Source organism: Sinocyclocheilus anshuiensis, unplaced genomic scaffold (genome assembly GCF_001515605.1).
Source record: "Sinocyclocheilus anshuiensis isolate Anshui unplaced genomic scaffold, SAMN03320099.WGS_v1.1 scaffold484, whole genome shotgun sequence".
NCBI lineage: Eukaryota > Metazoa > Chordata > Actinopteri > Cypriniformes > Cyprinidae > Sinocyclocheilus > Sinocyclocheilus anshuiensis.
The window spans coordinates 35265-52458 of NW_015555722.1; the positions used below are offsets into that span (position 1 = coordinate 35265).

At 40.9% G+C, this 17194-nt stretch overlaps 1 protein-coding gene across 1 annotated transcript; it reads right to left on the reverse strand.

Moving 5' to 3' along the window:
* Positions 1-2474: 2474 nt before the first annotated feature.
* LOC107672518 (gastrula zinc finger protein XlCGF57.1-like) lies at positions 2475-17186 on the reverse strand. Its single transcript, XM_016465745.1, has 2 exons — positions 17164-17186; positions 2475-4108 (listed from the first exon to the last, which is right to left on the reverse strand). The coding sequence occupies exon 2, from the start codon at positions 4101-4103 to the stop codon at positions 2700-2702; it is 1404 nt and encodes a 467-aa protein (XP_016321231.1). The 5' UTR covers positions 4104-4108; positions 17164-17186; the 3' UTR covers positions 2475-2699.
* Between the last annotated feature and the right edge of the window lie 8 nt (positions 17187-17194).

Here is a 17194-nt window from a genome sequence, read left to right on the forward strand (position 1 = left end):
ATTTAGTTGTATCAAATTTAAGGCCTTAAAAATTCTTAAATTGTACAAGAAAGTCTTAATTATGATTTCAAGAGGTCTTAAATTTGGGGACGGAAAGACCAGAATTGCGATATGGCTGAATGTGACGATTAAACTTCAAAAGGCTATGATTTCATTAAATAAACATGAGCGCTGCAGGTTCAAAGTCCGGTGCTGCGCTGCTTTGTGTTCTGCCGTTACCGGGGAAACAGTTATATTTCAAACAAACACTCCACCTGCTGGCAGAGAATGAATGAGCATTTTCTATAAAACTGATGTTTTGTTCAGAAATCAGACAAATGCAAAAATCGACCCATGTTTTTACCCTGCAAACACGCAGAGCTTTAAATGTGAACTGGTGGATCGATAAGAAGATAATGCACTATAAAAATCTAAACAGTAGGGGTGTGCGATGGTCTGCGATAATATCGTAATTGTTTTTTAACAATGTGTGATTTGATAGTATCAAGTATATCGCGAAAAGCAAACAAAACACCTACAGAGTGCACGCATACATTAGATGATGAAGGGTTTAATTTGGTTTTGTTTGTGTGTGTTTTTTTGACTCTCAAAGCCGTGATTCCCATTCACTTTCATTATATGACTGACAGACGGCAACAGTTTGAGTTAAAAATCTTCGTTTGTGTTCTACTGAAGAAACAAAAGTCACCTACATCTTGGATGCCCTGGGGGTAAGCAGATAAACATCAAATTTTCATTTTTGGGTGAACTATCCCTTTAAGAACTGATAAAGTACATGGTGCACCTGGGAACTGGGAAGTATGCCAATGCTTGAGCAGACAGAGAGGGAGATATATATAGTTGTGATTTCTATCTTCTTGGCCACTTATTTCCAATAAAATATGCAAATAAAATAAGTAAAAGTAGTAGTCATGGAGGTGACAATCAGATGTAGCCCGCATTCAGGTGAGGTGTGAATGTAGCCTTGATTTCACACAGCATTTTTTTCTTGTCATACTCTTTAGTAAAGAACACAAACAGGGTCTCACATTTGCATGACTTTTCACATGAATCTATAAGTGTATGGAGCCAGAATGATCTCAATAATAAATCACGCAAAAGACTCGATGCACACATGCATAACCCAATTCACATGCATGAGAAATAATTCACGTGCACGAAAAAAAAAAATCTATATTCACAAAAACCAATTCACGTGCACAAAAATAAGTATATTCATAAAATACGTTTCACAAATGCAAAACACAATTCACAGATGTACAACTGTGTACAAAATTTTTGAATGTTAAAAATTCACGAGTTTATCATGGGCTGTGAATGTGAATCGCTCTGGATTTGTGTGTGAATTTTGTCTGTCGACCAATCATAACCCACTGTGGGCGTATGAATCGCATGCCCTGGGCGTGCCTACCTGGATGCTGACGTCATCAGCGTGAGTCCACCGTTCAAGTTAAGATTCAGCAGAGGTATGTGCAGTTGATCGTTTTATTTCAGTTAACTAGCCAAGTAAAGGTTTATCGTTTTATTTTTGCATGTTTACTTAAAACTTGGAAGTAAAATTGGTCATTTAGACACTCAATAATGACCAATTTAATGAAGAATCATTATTCACGTGGATAGCATACCACATTAAGATATTAGAGTCAGAAACTCAGTGTAAATCATAAAATAATGTTTTTACTGATGGGACATGTGGTAAATAAATATAAGATTATGAAAATATACTTTTTGTTTATTGAGAATATGAAAGAGCTGTCACAGCAGAGCTTGTCTTGTGTGTAAAGTGATGTGATGGCTCGCATTCAAGTGATGACAATGTGATAACATGCACACTCAAAACAGTCATGTTGCAACACATTCTTGTTGACAGTTTCAACAGCTTTTTAAATCATGCATTATTACTACATTTTTTGTTTTGTTTATAACAGGACCCCGAGGGATAGCGATACAGAAAGAGCAGAAAGCATGAGATAAAGTGATCAAATAACTGAATAAAGATTACTGAATAATCTTTGTTGCATTCTTCTTTATGATCAGTCTTTGTCTGACCAGCATAAATTCCACAACTGTTACCAAGCAAATACAACTGCTGCTTACCAAAATCATCTTGTGATGTAAAAAATCTTTGAGATTACAATACACAACACAACATAAGAATAACATTAACAATGGTTAATCACAGTAATATAATATGAAAAGTAAATGAATGTTGATTACACTAAGAAATTAATACATAAATCAATGTGATGTACATGAAAGAGACAAAGATGAATGTGAATGAAGACGTCTGTAACTGTCATCCAGATGTTGTCTCAAAATTCACACACAAATCCAGAGCAATTCACATTCACAGCCCATGATAAACTCGTGAATTTTTAACATTCAAAAATTTGGTACACATTTGTACATCTGTGAATTGTGTTTTGCATTTGTGAAACGTATTTTATGAATATACTTATTTTTGTGCACGTGAATTGGTTTTTGTGAATATATATATATATTTTTCGTGCACGTGAATTATTTCTCATGCATGTGAATTGGGTTATGCATGTGTGCATCGAGTCTTTTGCGTGAATTATTATTGAGATCATTCTGGCTCCATATAAGTGTGATGGCAAAAAATATTTTTACTACTCTGACCACAATTTAATTGTCTTCCAGAATGAATGTACAGATGATTGTAAAAATTGTTTCTTTTTCTAAACCTCTTGTGACTCTGAGGAAAATGGCAATTTCTTCCCAGAATGAGTTTTCAAATGACGTTTCATGCTGCTTTGACTTTTGAAACTCTTCTCACACTGAAGACACTTGTAAGGTCTCTCTCCAGTGTGAACTCTCATGTGGAACTTAAGGTTTCCTTTAACCCTGAAACTCTTTCCACATTGTTCGCAGGTGAAAGGTTTCTCTCCAGTGTGAATTCTCATGTGATCCTTGAGGCTTCCTTCTCTTGAGAAACTCTTCCCACAGTGATGGCACATGAAAGGCTTTTCTCCGATGTGAATTTTAACATGATTCTTAAGGTGATTTGTGTCTGTGAAACTCCTTTCGCACTGATGACAATTAAAACGCTCATCTCTTAAATGAATTGTCATGTGATAATTAAGGTTTTCTTTATATCTGAAACATTTTCCACACTTATCACATATGAATGGATTCTCTCCAGTGTGACTTCTTATGTGAGTCTGTAGGATTTCTTTGATCCTGAAACTCTTTCCACACTGAGGGCAGGTGAAAGGCTTCTCTCCAGTGTGAATTCTCATGTGGACATTAAGGGATTTTTTCTGTGTAAAACTCTTTCCACACCGAATACATATGAACGGTCTCTCTCCAGTGTGAGTTCTCATGTGAGTTTTAAGATCTCCATTTCGTGTGCAACTCTTCCCACACAGTTTGCAGGTGTAAGGTTTCTCTCCAGTGTGAGCTTTCATGTGGACATTAAGGGATTTTTTCTGTGTAAAACTCTTTCCACACTGAATACATATGAACGGTCTCTCTCCAGTGTGAGTTCTCATGTGAGTTTTAAGATCTCCATTTCGTGTGTAACTCTTCCCACACAGTTTGCAGGTGTAAGGGTTCTCTCCAGTGTGAGTTCTCATGTGAGTTTTAAGACTTCCATTTCGTGTGTAACTCTTCCCACACAGTTTGCAGGTGTAAGGGTTCTCTCCAGTGTGAGTTCTCATGTGAGTTTTAAGACTTCCATTTCGTGTGTAACTCTTCCCACACAGTTTGCAGGTGTAAGGGTTCTCTCCAGTGTGAGTTCTCATGTGAGTTTTAAGACTTCCATTTCGTGTGTAACTCTTCCCACACAGTTTGCAGGTGTAAGGGTTCTCTCCAGTGTGAGCTTTCATGTGGACATTAAGGAGTTTTTTCTGTGTAAAACATTTTCCACAATGAGGGCATATTGACGGCTTCTTTTCAATGTGAATTTTCATGTGGGGATTAAGGTTTGTACTTCGTGATTTTTTAGCTTTTTTTGGTGAGGAAGTCTTTTCAGTCTGTGAGCAACTAACTGATTTTTCTTCAGTTTTGAAATCATAGTGTTTATCATTTTGATATTTCTCTTCGGTTTCATTCAGTTCTTGACTCTCCTCTTTCAGCACCATCAGGTCTAAGGTGAAAAGAGACAAATACAAGTTAACACCAGTTTAACACAGCAGCTAGAGCACTTACTAGTCACAGTGACTACTGTCTGCATCATCTTAGTCTGAGAACAGACTGCAAAAAGAATGAGCATTTACTGGCCACAGCATTGGCCAAATTCAATCTGAAACTAAAGACACTTCATCAGTGCCAGTCCTCCCTATACGCAAAGTACGTAAGTTGTGTACGACCCTCGAACCACCAGGGGCCCCATTGCAGCGGTGCAATTATTAGAATCTTAGTTTCATTGTATTATTTTGGCTTCCAGCAATAATGAAAACACAATGCTGCATTCTGTTCCTGTCATTTAAAGCATGGTGACTTTCCTTGTGCACAATCTGAGATGGTGTGAAACACAGACAAGTAGGCTACTGCTTAGGGTGTGTACTTAACTCAGCAAATACACTCAAAAATGTCAAATACCCTTCTTAGTGAGTTTTCACTTAAATGCAGTCAGTTATGTCTCAAGTGAACATAAACAATCGGAAAAGCAATCGAATTGAGCACTAATGCTTACAGTGTGAACGTAGCCTAAGACCTGAAATTGGTATGAGACATGTAAAATACTATTGGCATATTCCAGGACAGCGTTTAACTTCAAATTTTCACTCTCTTACCTCCATCTTGTGGACGTGGATGTATGTCATTGCTCACGTTGAGGAAGTGAACAATACTGGCAGAACCAGTGCGATGGGTTTAAATGGAAAACTCTGGATCACTGACTTATTATTTGCCACCTTTTCCTTATAAGTTTGAAGAAAAAGTTTATGCAGCATCCTATAAGCCTATAGATATGAAATAGGCATTTAGGGAAAGCGTAAAAAAATACACAAATGAAAATAATCAAACATGATATATAATCAAAGTGAACAAAGAGCACTCTCTTTATAATCACTAGAACTGTCAATTACTTCAGTTCAGCATGAGCTCATTGACTGAGTTCTGCGATGGCACCAGAACTCCCTTTAAACTCAATAATGCTGTCTATACTTTTTTTTTTAAATCATGTTTTAAACAGATAAAAAACTATATTAAATTCTCATTAAATCCCTTTGTGTGTGTCAAACGATCACTTGCATTCATGTAGAACATTATATTTTGCTATTGACCATTTTGAGTGAGGAAAGATGGGTGAGGGGAAGGAAGTGGATGAAAATGAAAGGTGAGAAGGGGGTTTTTCTCACATCTTCTCTAAGTGAGATGTCAGAACAGATGCCTGTATGTTAATACACTGTGGGTGTATTGCCCATATCTCAGAAGATCAAGGTGTCTGAGGTTCTTCAAGTCTTACAATTGAAACATTTTCCACACTGTTGGCAGGTGAAAGGCTTCTCTCCAATGTGAATCATCATGTGGACTTTAATATTTTCCTTGTTGAGTAAAACTCTTTCCACACTGTTGGCAAGTGAAAGTCTTCTCTCCTGTGTGAATTCTCATGTGGGCGTTAAGAGTGTTTTTATGTAAGTCTAAGCCCGACGGATGATAGGGCTTATGCAGTGGCTGGCCAAGCTGGCTCAGTCCTGCATACGATGTCTGTGCAACAGGTATTTCAGGCCAAACTTTTCTGTGACATGGACGAGTCTGGCCGTGATCCTAGCGCTACCAAGGCGACGACGCAGGCAGTAGGCAAGGCCATAGCCAATCTGGTAGTGTTGGAGCGCCACCTATGGCTAAACCTGATGGAGATCAGGGACGCTGAGAGAATGGCTTTCCTTGAGTCCCCAGTCTCTCCAAAGGGACTATTCGGCCCTGCCGTAGACGAATTCATGGAGCGCTTCACTGAGCCACAAAAGACGTCACAGGCGCTGCGTCATTTTCTACCTAAGCTCCCCAGCCCGGTGACTGTTTCAAGCCGCCCCAAGACAGCGTCCACACAGCAGCCTGCAAAGCCAGTGCACTCCCAACCCCTGCCTAAGCCAGAGCCTGGGCTTCAACAGTGCCCCCGGACAGCCAGGAAGTACCCCTTCCCGAAGCGCCAAGATCATTGCCCTCGCGTAGCGCTAACCCAGAGCCTCAGAAGTCATCCTGATCTGCGTTTAGAGAGGAAGAGGAGAGGGCCAGTTCTCGCCAATGCTGGAACCCCCTCAAAGAAAGCTCGTGATCATTCCCCACCTCGTACACCTCTGAGCAGTGGAGTTCTTTTAACAGGGCACGTCCTGCAAGTTCAGTATGTGCCCCAACAAACTACCGCTGTGATAGCAGACCCACATACATTAAAGAGCATTTCTCGTCTCCCTGCAATCACAAATGCCAGTACAGTCCCTGGCCAAGCGCACTTTTACGAAGTGCATAGACTCTTTCCCCCCTGAGGCAGATGGGAATCCGCATTTTGAACTACCACGATGACTGGCTAGTACTAGCCAAACCAGAACGGGAACTTACCACTCACAGGTCATTGTTGCTCAACCACCTAGAGTGTCTTGGGTTGAAAATCAACTCAGCCAAGAGTCTTCTGACTCCTAGACAGCGAGTGACCTTTCTGGGGACAGTCTTAGACTCAATGCAAATACACGCTTGGATTACGCCGAAACGCTCCCTGAACATTCAGCGAGTGGCGTCGTCGTTCAAGCTGAGAACTCCACGTCCCCTCACGGTATTTCAAAGGATGCTTGGTCTCATGGCGTCCACCTCAGTTATTCCCCTGGGCCTGCTACACGTGGCCTCTCCAGTATTGGCTAAAAGCCCACGTCCCGTCCCACGCCTGGATCCCATCGCTGCATCAAAGCTGTGGCCCCTTGGACAACTCCTCGCCTGTTTCAATCGGGCGTGCAGTTGGGAACGACCTCCAGAAGGAAGGTAGTCACGACGGATGCCTCCAGCTCGGGCTGGGGCACTCTGTATGAGGGCAACCCGGCATACGGCTCCTGGCCGACCCACGAGTGATGCCTACATATCAACGGCCTCGAAATGATGGCTGTTTGTCTGGCCCTGAAATCTTTCCTGCCAGCCTCGAAGGGGCACAATGTCTTGGTCCGCTTGGACAACACGACAGTGGCAGCCTATATCAGAATCAGAATCAGCTTTATTCGCCAAGTGTGCGCAAACACACAAGGAATTTGTTGTGGTTTTTAAGAAGCTCTTGGTGCATACATGCATACATACATACATACATAGATTAGGGATGGGAAGATTCACCAATTCACCCTTTGTGTGCATTGGCAAAAAAAGTTAACGATGCGATGCATCGGTTTAAAAAGTGTGCATCGGATACAAGTTGGCATTTGTATCGCGATGCATCATTTCTAACATATTTGCATCGGTAAAAAACGATTTATTTATATATAATTACTAGTGGATGGCTACACTTTTATTGTTTAGAAAGTGACCAATAATCTGTGACCAATATTTTATATGTAGATTGATTTCTCCTCTCGAAACTGTTTCTCAAGCGCGTTCTCTCATCACTGCTGCACATGAATATGACATCACAACAACACTACAGAGACCTGAGGAAAAGCGGGGATTAAACTCTCATCACTGCTGCACATGAATATGACATCACAACAACACTACAGAGACCTGAGGAAAAGCAGGGATTAAAGTACAAAATCTGACTTTAAATAATCTAACAAATCAATCGGGGCTAAAGCAGTTCCATAAACGACAATGAAAGTTCACACAATCTCACTAATTTGTGGACGCTTAATCTTAAGCAGCCCTTAATGTCGATTATGGATCCACCATGGCAAACAGCGAATATATATGTGCTGTTTAATGCATTTGAGACGTTGCGCTTTCCTTAGTGCATAACTGACATGTCACGAGTATATTTTCTAAGTCATGCAAATATATCCATTTTGCTTGCTGTCAGGAGTGGGCGAGGCATACGTGAGTGAACGAGCTCTGCTGCACACTAAACAGACGGAGCACAATAATTCTAAGTCAAATATGCATTTTGCTAAAATATTCGTTGTTGGACATTAAATGTGCCATTTGTAGAATTTTAAAACAACATATAAGTGTATTCTAATGATAGCAGTAACTGTAAAGGGACTATTGTAATGGGTAAATAAAATGTAAGCTAATACAGTCATTTGTTTTATGGAACCAAATCATTTGACAGCGAGTCATGCTAACTGAAATAAGCCTGGCGTATTTGGTAAACTTGTTTTATGAAACAGGCCTCGAGTCAGAAGACACATAAGTTAATTTATGATTTGCTGTCTGTCTGAACATACATACATACATATCTGACATGAGAACAGAACTATTTAAATAAGACTTAACAATAAATAATAATGTGTATGAATCTGGAACAGAAGATTTATGTACAGATTTGTGCATTATTTACTCTATATATACAGCTGTATAAAAATATGCATATGTATTTACATAGTACTTGAGAGAGAGGCAATATTTAGAGATGGAGAATGAATTACAGGCATGAATTACAGAACACAGGTAATAATTCCTGTGTTAGCTTGTTTAGGCTGGAGATGGCATGGGGGAAAAACTGTTTTTATGCCTAAATGTTCTAGTGCACAGAGATCTGTAGCGTCTGCCTGAGGGGAGAACTGCAAACAGGTTGTGTCCGGGGTTGAGAGGGGTCTTTGATGATGTTACCTGCCTGTTACTTCACTCTGGAGTTGTACAAGTCCTGAAGATTGGGCAGGTGGACACCAATGATCCTTTCTGCTGTCCTAACAGTCCGCTGCAGTCTTCTTATATCTGATTTGCTGGCTGACCCAAACCAGACAGTTATAGAAGAGCACAGAACCGACTCAATAACAGCTGAGTAAATTTGTCATATGCGCCTGTGGCCGGTTGAACTTTTTCAGTTGACGAAGCATGTGACTTCCATGCACAGAATCATTTAAGAGATTCTATGAAAAGGGATACTGTGTTAGTGCATCTAAGCAAGTAAAGAGAATGCAAGCAAACATATGCTGTAACGCTTCTGTCACAGTCAGAGACAGTTTTTTTATGCAATGTTAAAGTAAAGCTTGCCACTAAGAAAGATGTTTCTTAGATTTGAAATAAAATCTTATTTGCAATGCAGAAACACTGCATTGCAAATAAGTGTTACTTTCACTGCACTGCAATTAAATGTTAGAAGTTTCATGCACAACAAGAAGTGTTACAGCCTCTTTGGACAGAAAGATTAGTTTAGCACAATGAGAAGATGGGTTATATCTGGACAGCACAGGCTTTGAGGCAGGCTGGAGAGACACCGTCTGGGCCTTTGGCTTTCCTTATCTTCTGCTTTCTGAAGACTTTGCTTAAATCCTCTTCACAGATCTTGAGTACAGGCTGAGAAACAGTAGGGGGGAGGGAGGGGGAGGGGGTTGATGGCTGTGCTGTGAGACGGTGTTGGGTGTCAGACCAGGCTTTTGCTTTTCAAACCTGCAGTAAAACTTGTTCAGGTCTTCAGCCAGTTGTTGATTAGCCTCAGTGCTGGGGGATGGGGTCTCATAGCTGGTGATGGTTTTCAGGCCTTGCCACACTGATGTAGGGTCGTTGCTTAAAAGCTGTTTTTTTAGCTTTCCAGAGTAGTTTAACTTTGCCACTCTTATCTCCCTATTTAGTGTGTATTTGGCCTGTTTGTACCAGTCTTTGTCCCCACTCCTGTAGGAATCCTCTTTGGCCTGGCGAAGCTGTTTGAGTTTTGTACTGAACCAAGGTTTGTCATTGTTAAATGTTAAAGGTCCCATGACATGCTGCTTTTTGGATGCTTTTATATAGGCCTAAGTGGGACAGAGTGGTATGCATCCTTTAAAACAGTGTAGCAGCGGTCCAGTATATTGCTGTCTCTGGTGGGGTACGTGATGTGCTGTTTATATTTAGGCAGTTCACGGGTGAGATTAGCTTTATTAAAATCTCAGAGAATGATAATGAAAGAGTCCAGATAACGCTGCTCTGTGTATGTAATTTGATCGGCCAACAGTTCTAGCACCGCGTTCACACGCGCGTCAGGAGGAATGTACGCACTCACCAGAATAAACGAGGAGAACTCCCAAGGCGAATAAAAAGGCTTACAGTTAATAAAGAGAGCTTCCAAGTTTGGGCAGCACATCTTCTTTAAAACTGTCATGTCTGTACACCGACCAGCCTTCATTGATATAAAAACATAATCTACCGCGTCTCCATTTCCCCTATGACTCGGTGACGCAATCCGCTCTGAACAGCTGGAAGCCTGTTAGATGAAGTGCGCTGTCCGGAATGGCTCCATTCAACCAGGTTTCCGCTCTGAACAGCTGGAAGCCCGTTAGATGAAGCGCGCTGTCCAGGATGGCTCTGTTCAGCCAGGTTTCCATGAAGCAGAGCGCAGCGGAGTTTAAAAAGTCCTTGTTTGTGCGGGTGAGGAGTTGTAGTTTGTCTGATTTATTTGCAAGGGAGCGGAGATTCACCAGAGGAATACTCGGCAGCGGAAGTCCTAAAACCGCGCTGACGGAGTTTCACGAGCGCGCCGGCGCGCTTTCCTTGCTTGCGTTTGGAGCGCTTGTATAGGACTAAAATGTCCAGTAAAACGTCTGAATTTTCAAATGTCGGCAAAAAGTTATCTGGTGTGCTATTCCTTATGTCCAAGAGTTCATTTCTAGTGAAGCTGATCGGAAAAATGTTGCTTAAGACAGGACAAACAAAAACAGTAAAAGTACCATGGAGCAACAAACCGAGGCGGCCATGTACAGCGCCATCTTGAATGATATCAACCACCAAGGCGGCCTCAGGTCATGTTCCCTTGACAGGATGACTCGACGTCTCCTGCTTTGGGCACAGAGCAAATGGGGGAATGGAGACTACATCTCCAGACGGTTCAGATGATTTGGTCAGTTTTTGGCAGGGCATAGGTCGACCTTTTCACCTCCGAAGACAACTGTCACTGCCTAATCTATTTCTTGAGACAACTGGATGCTCTGGCCCCAGATTGGCCCGACACCCATTTGTAAGCCTTCCCTCCGATCACTCTGCTAACCCAGGTTATCAGGTGAGTCAGGGAAACAAAATGCTCTCTTCTCCTTGTGGCCCCTCTCTGGAGGAACCAGGTCTGGTTCCCAGAGATGTTCCAGCTGTTGTCTGCAGCCCCGTGGTCAATACCACTGAGGAGAGACCTTCTCTCGCAATCACAAGGCAAAATTTGGCACCCCCAGCCGGAGCTGTGGAGCCTTCATGTCTGGCCCCTCGACGGGAGTCTAGTCAGCTCCTCACGAGAGTCACTTACACCATTCTAGAGGCTAGAGCTCCGTCTACAAGACGTCTCTATGCCCATAAGTGGTCAGTCTTCAGTGACTGGTGTTCAGCACGAAGCCAGCTGGGTCCCAACTTATTGTGCCCTGTTTGGGCACTCATGGTGTACGTTGAGCGCTCTAAGTCGTTTAGACAAACGGAGCAGCTCTTTGTGTGCTTTGGAGGCCAATAAGTGAGCAAAGATTATTTCACTGGATAGTAGATGCTATAGCCCTGGCTTACGCCTCAACTGACTTGCAATGCCCTATAGGTGTGAGGGCCCATTCCACCAGAGGAATGGCCTCCTCCTGGGCTTGGTCCAGTGGGATCTCTATCGGAGAGATTTGTGTGGCCGCTGGCTGGTCGTCGCCATCTATCTCCGTTAGATTTTAAAATTTGGACATCCCTGCCCTGCAGGCGCATATCTTATCTGCTTAATATCTACCCGTTTCCCCCTTGGGTGGAAGGGCTATGTCAAGTAGACCTCAGATTATACTTGGGATTCTTCTGTGGCTAAGGCTTATGGAGCCCTCGCTGAGTGTTCCTTGGGTTGAGCTCGTAGAGCAGGCTTAGTTCTGCATCTGCTCATAGCACGGCGCTGCTGGATGCATTACCCATAGGTCATCTAAGACGACGCAACAAGTTACCTTTTGATAGGGAACACTCCCGTTACTAACGTAACCTCGGTTACCTGAGATAAGGGAACAAGCGTTGCGTAACTAGACGTACTATAAGCTGCACGCGAATCAATGACTGTCACTTCAGTCGAGTGATTCTGATGAGATGGTGCTCTGAGCCGACTTATATAGCCAGGCAGCCCCGCCCATTCTGGCAGGCTAGAGCACCATTGGTTTGTGCAGCTACACAAATGTGAACAAATCAGGCTTCAGTACCAGAGTTTTTCCCCATAGGTTGTCTAAGACGATGCAACGCTTGTTCCCTTATCTCAGGGAACCGAGGTTATGTTAGTAACTGGAACGATATCAAATATGAGATGGCTGGTAATATTCTTTTACTAAATTCTTTCTTTTGACTAAATTATAAGTTTTCAATTCTTATTTTGTAGAACAGCCTTGTTCCACCTTCTTCCAAAATGATGCAGGGTCAACAAATTAGGAAATTAAGTGTCCCTAACTAAGCAAGCCAGAGGCAACAGTGGCAAGGAACCAAAACTCCATCGGTGACAGAATGGGAGAAACCAGGCTCAGTCGGGGGGCCAGTTCTCCTCTGACCAGACGAAACCAGCAGTTCAATTCCAGGCTGCAGCGAAGTCGCATTGTGCAGAGGACTCAACTGGATCCTGTGGTCTTGTCCCAGTGGCTGTCTAGGAGACGAGGTCTTCACTGGGGATCCGTCTCTGCTTTGCAACAATTTGTATCGTGAAAAGCGCTAAACAAATAAACTTGAATTGAATTGAATTTTTGCATTTAACTCCTTAACTCTGGGATAATCTTCCTGATCATGTTCGAGGCTCAGACACAATCTCTCAGTTTAAATCCAGATTAAAGACGCATCTCTTTAGTCAAGCATGATGCATCCCATAACCTTGTAGCCAGAGGGACGAGGGAGCCTGGTGGAGCCAGTGGGATGATGGGCCACAGTGGAGACGAGGGAGCAAGGAGCCAAGGTTGTGCCAAAAGGGCTGAGGTGGAGTCCAGGACTCAGAGGCTGGAGGCAGACACAGGGGATCCTCATGCCAAGGCGGAGCTGGACACTGGAAGACCCGAGGCGAAATAGTCTTTAAGCAGAACGGGACCAGTGTCAGAGAACATTCGTGGGTGGGCAGCAATACTTCTGTTTTCCAGTCTATTATCCAGTATATGTTTTATCAAAATGATGAAGAAAAAGACAATCTGGTTTCCAAATAATGGTAATATTTATTAAAACAAACTCCAAAGGCTTAAACTCAAGACAGCTTGCAAACATAAACACAAGCAATACCAGACTGAGAGAGAAAAACGAAGACTAATCTAATCATGATAAAGAGCTAATAAAATGTCACTGTTTCAGTTAATGATTTCAGCCCTCTAAAGGATTTTTGCTATTTTGGTCACCAAAATTTTGGTGTATCACTACATTGTTCTATTGCAAGTTGATATTGCAGAGCTATTTAAAACTCTTTCCACACAAAGAACAAATAGGATTTCACATATGCATGACTTTTCAGGTGTATTTGTTTGATGGCAAAATACATTTTTATTACACTGATCATAATTAAATCACCTTCTTCCACACAGTTTGCAGAGTTAATGCTTCTCTCTGGTTTGAATTCTCATGTGCCTTTTTAAGCTTCCTTGCTGGGTGAAACTGATTCCACACTGATCACATGTGAACGGCTTCTCTCCAGTGTGAATTCTCATGTGCATGTTAAAGCTTCCTTGTTGAATAAAATTGTTTCCACATTGAGGATATGTGTAAGGCTTCTCACCACTGTGAATTCTCATGTGCCTTTTAAGGCTTCCTTTTTCAATGATACTATTTCCACACAGTTTGCAGGTGAAAGGCTTCTCTCCAGTGTGAACCCTCATGTGGACTTTAAGGTTTCCACGTTCACTAAAACTATTTCCACACAGTTTGCAGGCAAAAGGCTTCTCTCCAGCGTGAATCCTCATGTGGACTTTAAGGTCTCCTTGTTGATTGAAAGTCATTCCACATTGATGGCAGGTGTAAGGCTTCTCTCCTGTGTGAATTGTCATGTGGCTTTTAATGCTTTTTTTTTTTTTTTACGAAACTCTTTCCACACTGATTGCAGGTGAAAGGCTTCTCTCTTGTGTGAATTCCCATGTGGGCATTAAGAGTGTTTTTATGTGTAAAAATTTCCACATTGAAAGCAGGTGAAAGCCTTCTCTCCGGTGTGAACTCTCATATGTTTTTTAAGGTTTGCTTTGTCAGGGAAACCCTTTCCACATTGTTGGCAGGTGCAAGGTTTCTCTCCGGTGTGAATTCTCATGTGGACTTGTAAGTCTTCTTTGTTGATTGAAACTCTTTCCACACTGTTGGCAGGTGAAATGACTTCTAGTTCCAGTCTTTTGAGCTCTTTTTTTGTGAGGAAGTCTTTGCAGTATGTGATCAACTAAATGATTTTTGTCCAGTTATGAAATCATGATGTTTCTTATACTGATCTTTATCTTGAATTTTATTCAGTTCTTCACTCTCTTCTTTCAGGTCTAGGGTGAAAAGAGACAAATACAAGTTAACACCCAATTCAAAGCAACAGTAGAACAGAAATCAATAATGGCCAAATCTGCCATTTATGTCTAAAAAAGGAGTGTCAAACTCAGCTCCTAGAAGGTCATAGTCCTGCAGAGTTTAGCTCCAACCTGCCCCAACACACCTACCTTTAGGTTTCAAGTAATGAAGAACTTGATTGAGGTGTGCTCAATTAGAGTTGGAGATAAAATCTGCAGGGTTGTGGCCCTCCAGGAACTGAATTTGACATTCCTGGTATAAAATATTACAAAAAAATTATCCTTACCCAACAAGCAAAGTGTGTTAACAGTTAAGAACTAGGTGTTATGTGAACTACCCCCAAACTAACACCCCGGCAGAACCAGGTCTCTGGTTACTGTGGTAACAAGACATGACATCAAGATAAGACAACTCAAAGGAATATAGAATTTCACTCTATATGTACTTTGAAACAGAAAATATACCCTTGTACTGTACATTACATCATAACCCCTTTACCCTCTATATAATCAGTTGAGATACATATAATCATCTATTCAATTACACTATGTAATAATATGTTCTTTTATAATGTTTCGCCTGTGTATTAATCTAAATTCTTTGAATAAATGTTTTAGCATTACTTACTTAATATCACAGGCATACCATGTTTGGAATCTATCAGCTTTCTCATGTAAGTTCCTGGATGATGTTTTGCATTATATAATGACAACATATTGGTATTAAAAAATATTTAATTTTTTTTTATCAACATCCAATTAAACTACATTTGCAAAACTCCATGCTTGAAGACAAAGGGTTGTAAACTTTCCCTCGGGAGGTGCACTTTCTCATTGGCTCACTTGCCTCCTAAGGGGTGTGATAAAGGTTAGTGTGTGTTCACTACTGTGTGTGTGCGCACTTGGATGGGTTAAATGCTGAACACCAATTCCGAGTATGGGTCACCATACTTGGCCACACGTCACGTCACTTCACTTTCACTTTACATACTCTTAGCATCCAGAAAGTTAGTTTCTCCAAACAGTCAGCTCAAACAATCTGCCCTGTCTCTTGTCAAAGCTAAAACTTGCAACGTGTTCTTCGCTAGTTGGATATTTCTATCTGACCTTGTGATCCAGTTCATCCCAGAGCAGTTCAATAGGATTTTTGTCGGGTGACGGGGCAGACCATTCTCATAACATTAATATAGCACATTTCTTGACACTCAAAGCACTTCACATATGTAGGGAGCACCATTTGAAAACCTATTGAATCTAAAACAACTTAACCTTTCACCACTGATCTGTTACTAATTGTTTCTCTTTGTAATTCTGAACTTAATGAAGTTTGGTTGCACTTACAGAACCCTTGTATGTGAGAATTGTATAAATCCTTGCATTTAAAAGGCAAAATGCTTTTATTTTACTTTTTTTGTAATAAGTAGAGATAACTTCTAGATTTTGAAAAGTGAAGGCAGTATTAACAGAATAAAAGAGTTAAATAAAATAGATAATAGTTGTTGGAAAAACTTGTAAAAGCTGTAAACAATTGTTCTTAAGAATTGTTTGAATAAAATCAATTAAACTGGATTATTTGTTTTGGCTGAAGATAAAAATATTACATTTTAGACTTAACTGAACTTAATCGACAATAGTTTTGTACAAAATTAAGACTGTTAAAGGTGCACTAAGCGATTTTTGCCAAAAAATTTTGATATTTGAAAGCACCAAAACAAATATGCCCATACCCCAACAGGACCTCTCCCCTATTTTGATAACTCCGCCCCACATGTACGTTCACAACCCTTGGCCTGCCGGCCAAGCATTTTTAAGCAAAAGCCAAAACAGAAAAGTTGTGTGAAAAGGCAAAATCAATGTTAACTCACCTATCAAGAAGAAACGAAGCAACCTCGGCATCCGATTCCAGGCCTTCCCGCTCCTTGAGTTCTCTTCACTGCTGGATGCTGCTCCGATATTTATGTGGTTCCTATCTCTTGCCTGACCGTACAGTAAGCCTTCTTTTTAATGTTTTGTTCCTCCGAAATTTTCCTCCTTTTTTTGTTTTATCTGCCATCTCTCGCTATCTATGGTTGATCTGCTAATATCCGTGCACTCACTGAAAGCTCTCTTCTCCCTATCATTACTAGACACGCCCCTTACTGCTGATTGGCTGCAAGTGTGTTTTGGGACTCTGTCCGACACTGTGGTCAAAAGCGTTTTTCAAAAATTCAAGTAAAAGGCATTGTATTAACCTTATGTAATTAACTTTAGTTTATTGAAATAATGTTACTTAATAAATGCTTAATAAACTTAAGTATTTAAATATTAAATACTTAATATGTTTATAGATGCCAAGTAACCCAATTGACATAAAAAGTGAAGTAAATCCAACTTTTTTTTTGGAGTGTAAGTTTGTTAATGCTAGTATAACACTTTTGAGGATGAGTTGAAAAAAAAAAATCACAGACAACAAATGTAATCACTCATTTCACATTATGCAGAATAAAGTGTTTGTTAGATATTGTTGCATAATTAAGTTACAGAAATGTATGGTTTTCATTGTTTTTATTCAGAAGTAGATTTTGGGGGTTTAATGTTATGCAAAATTAAGATTACTTCTGTACTATTTTTCTGTTGAGCTGGACATTTTAGGATCAAATGAGTGAGTTCAGCTTTGAAAATGAAAACCAACCTGTTTGTTCCTCAGTATCTTCATGTTTGAA

Excerpts from the sequence above, each read along its gene's own strand:
- LOC107672518 (XM_016465745.1), bottom strand. The coding sequence starts at position 4,103 with ATGGTGCTGAAAGAGGAGAGTCAAGAACTGAATGAAACCGAAGAGAAA.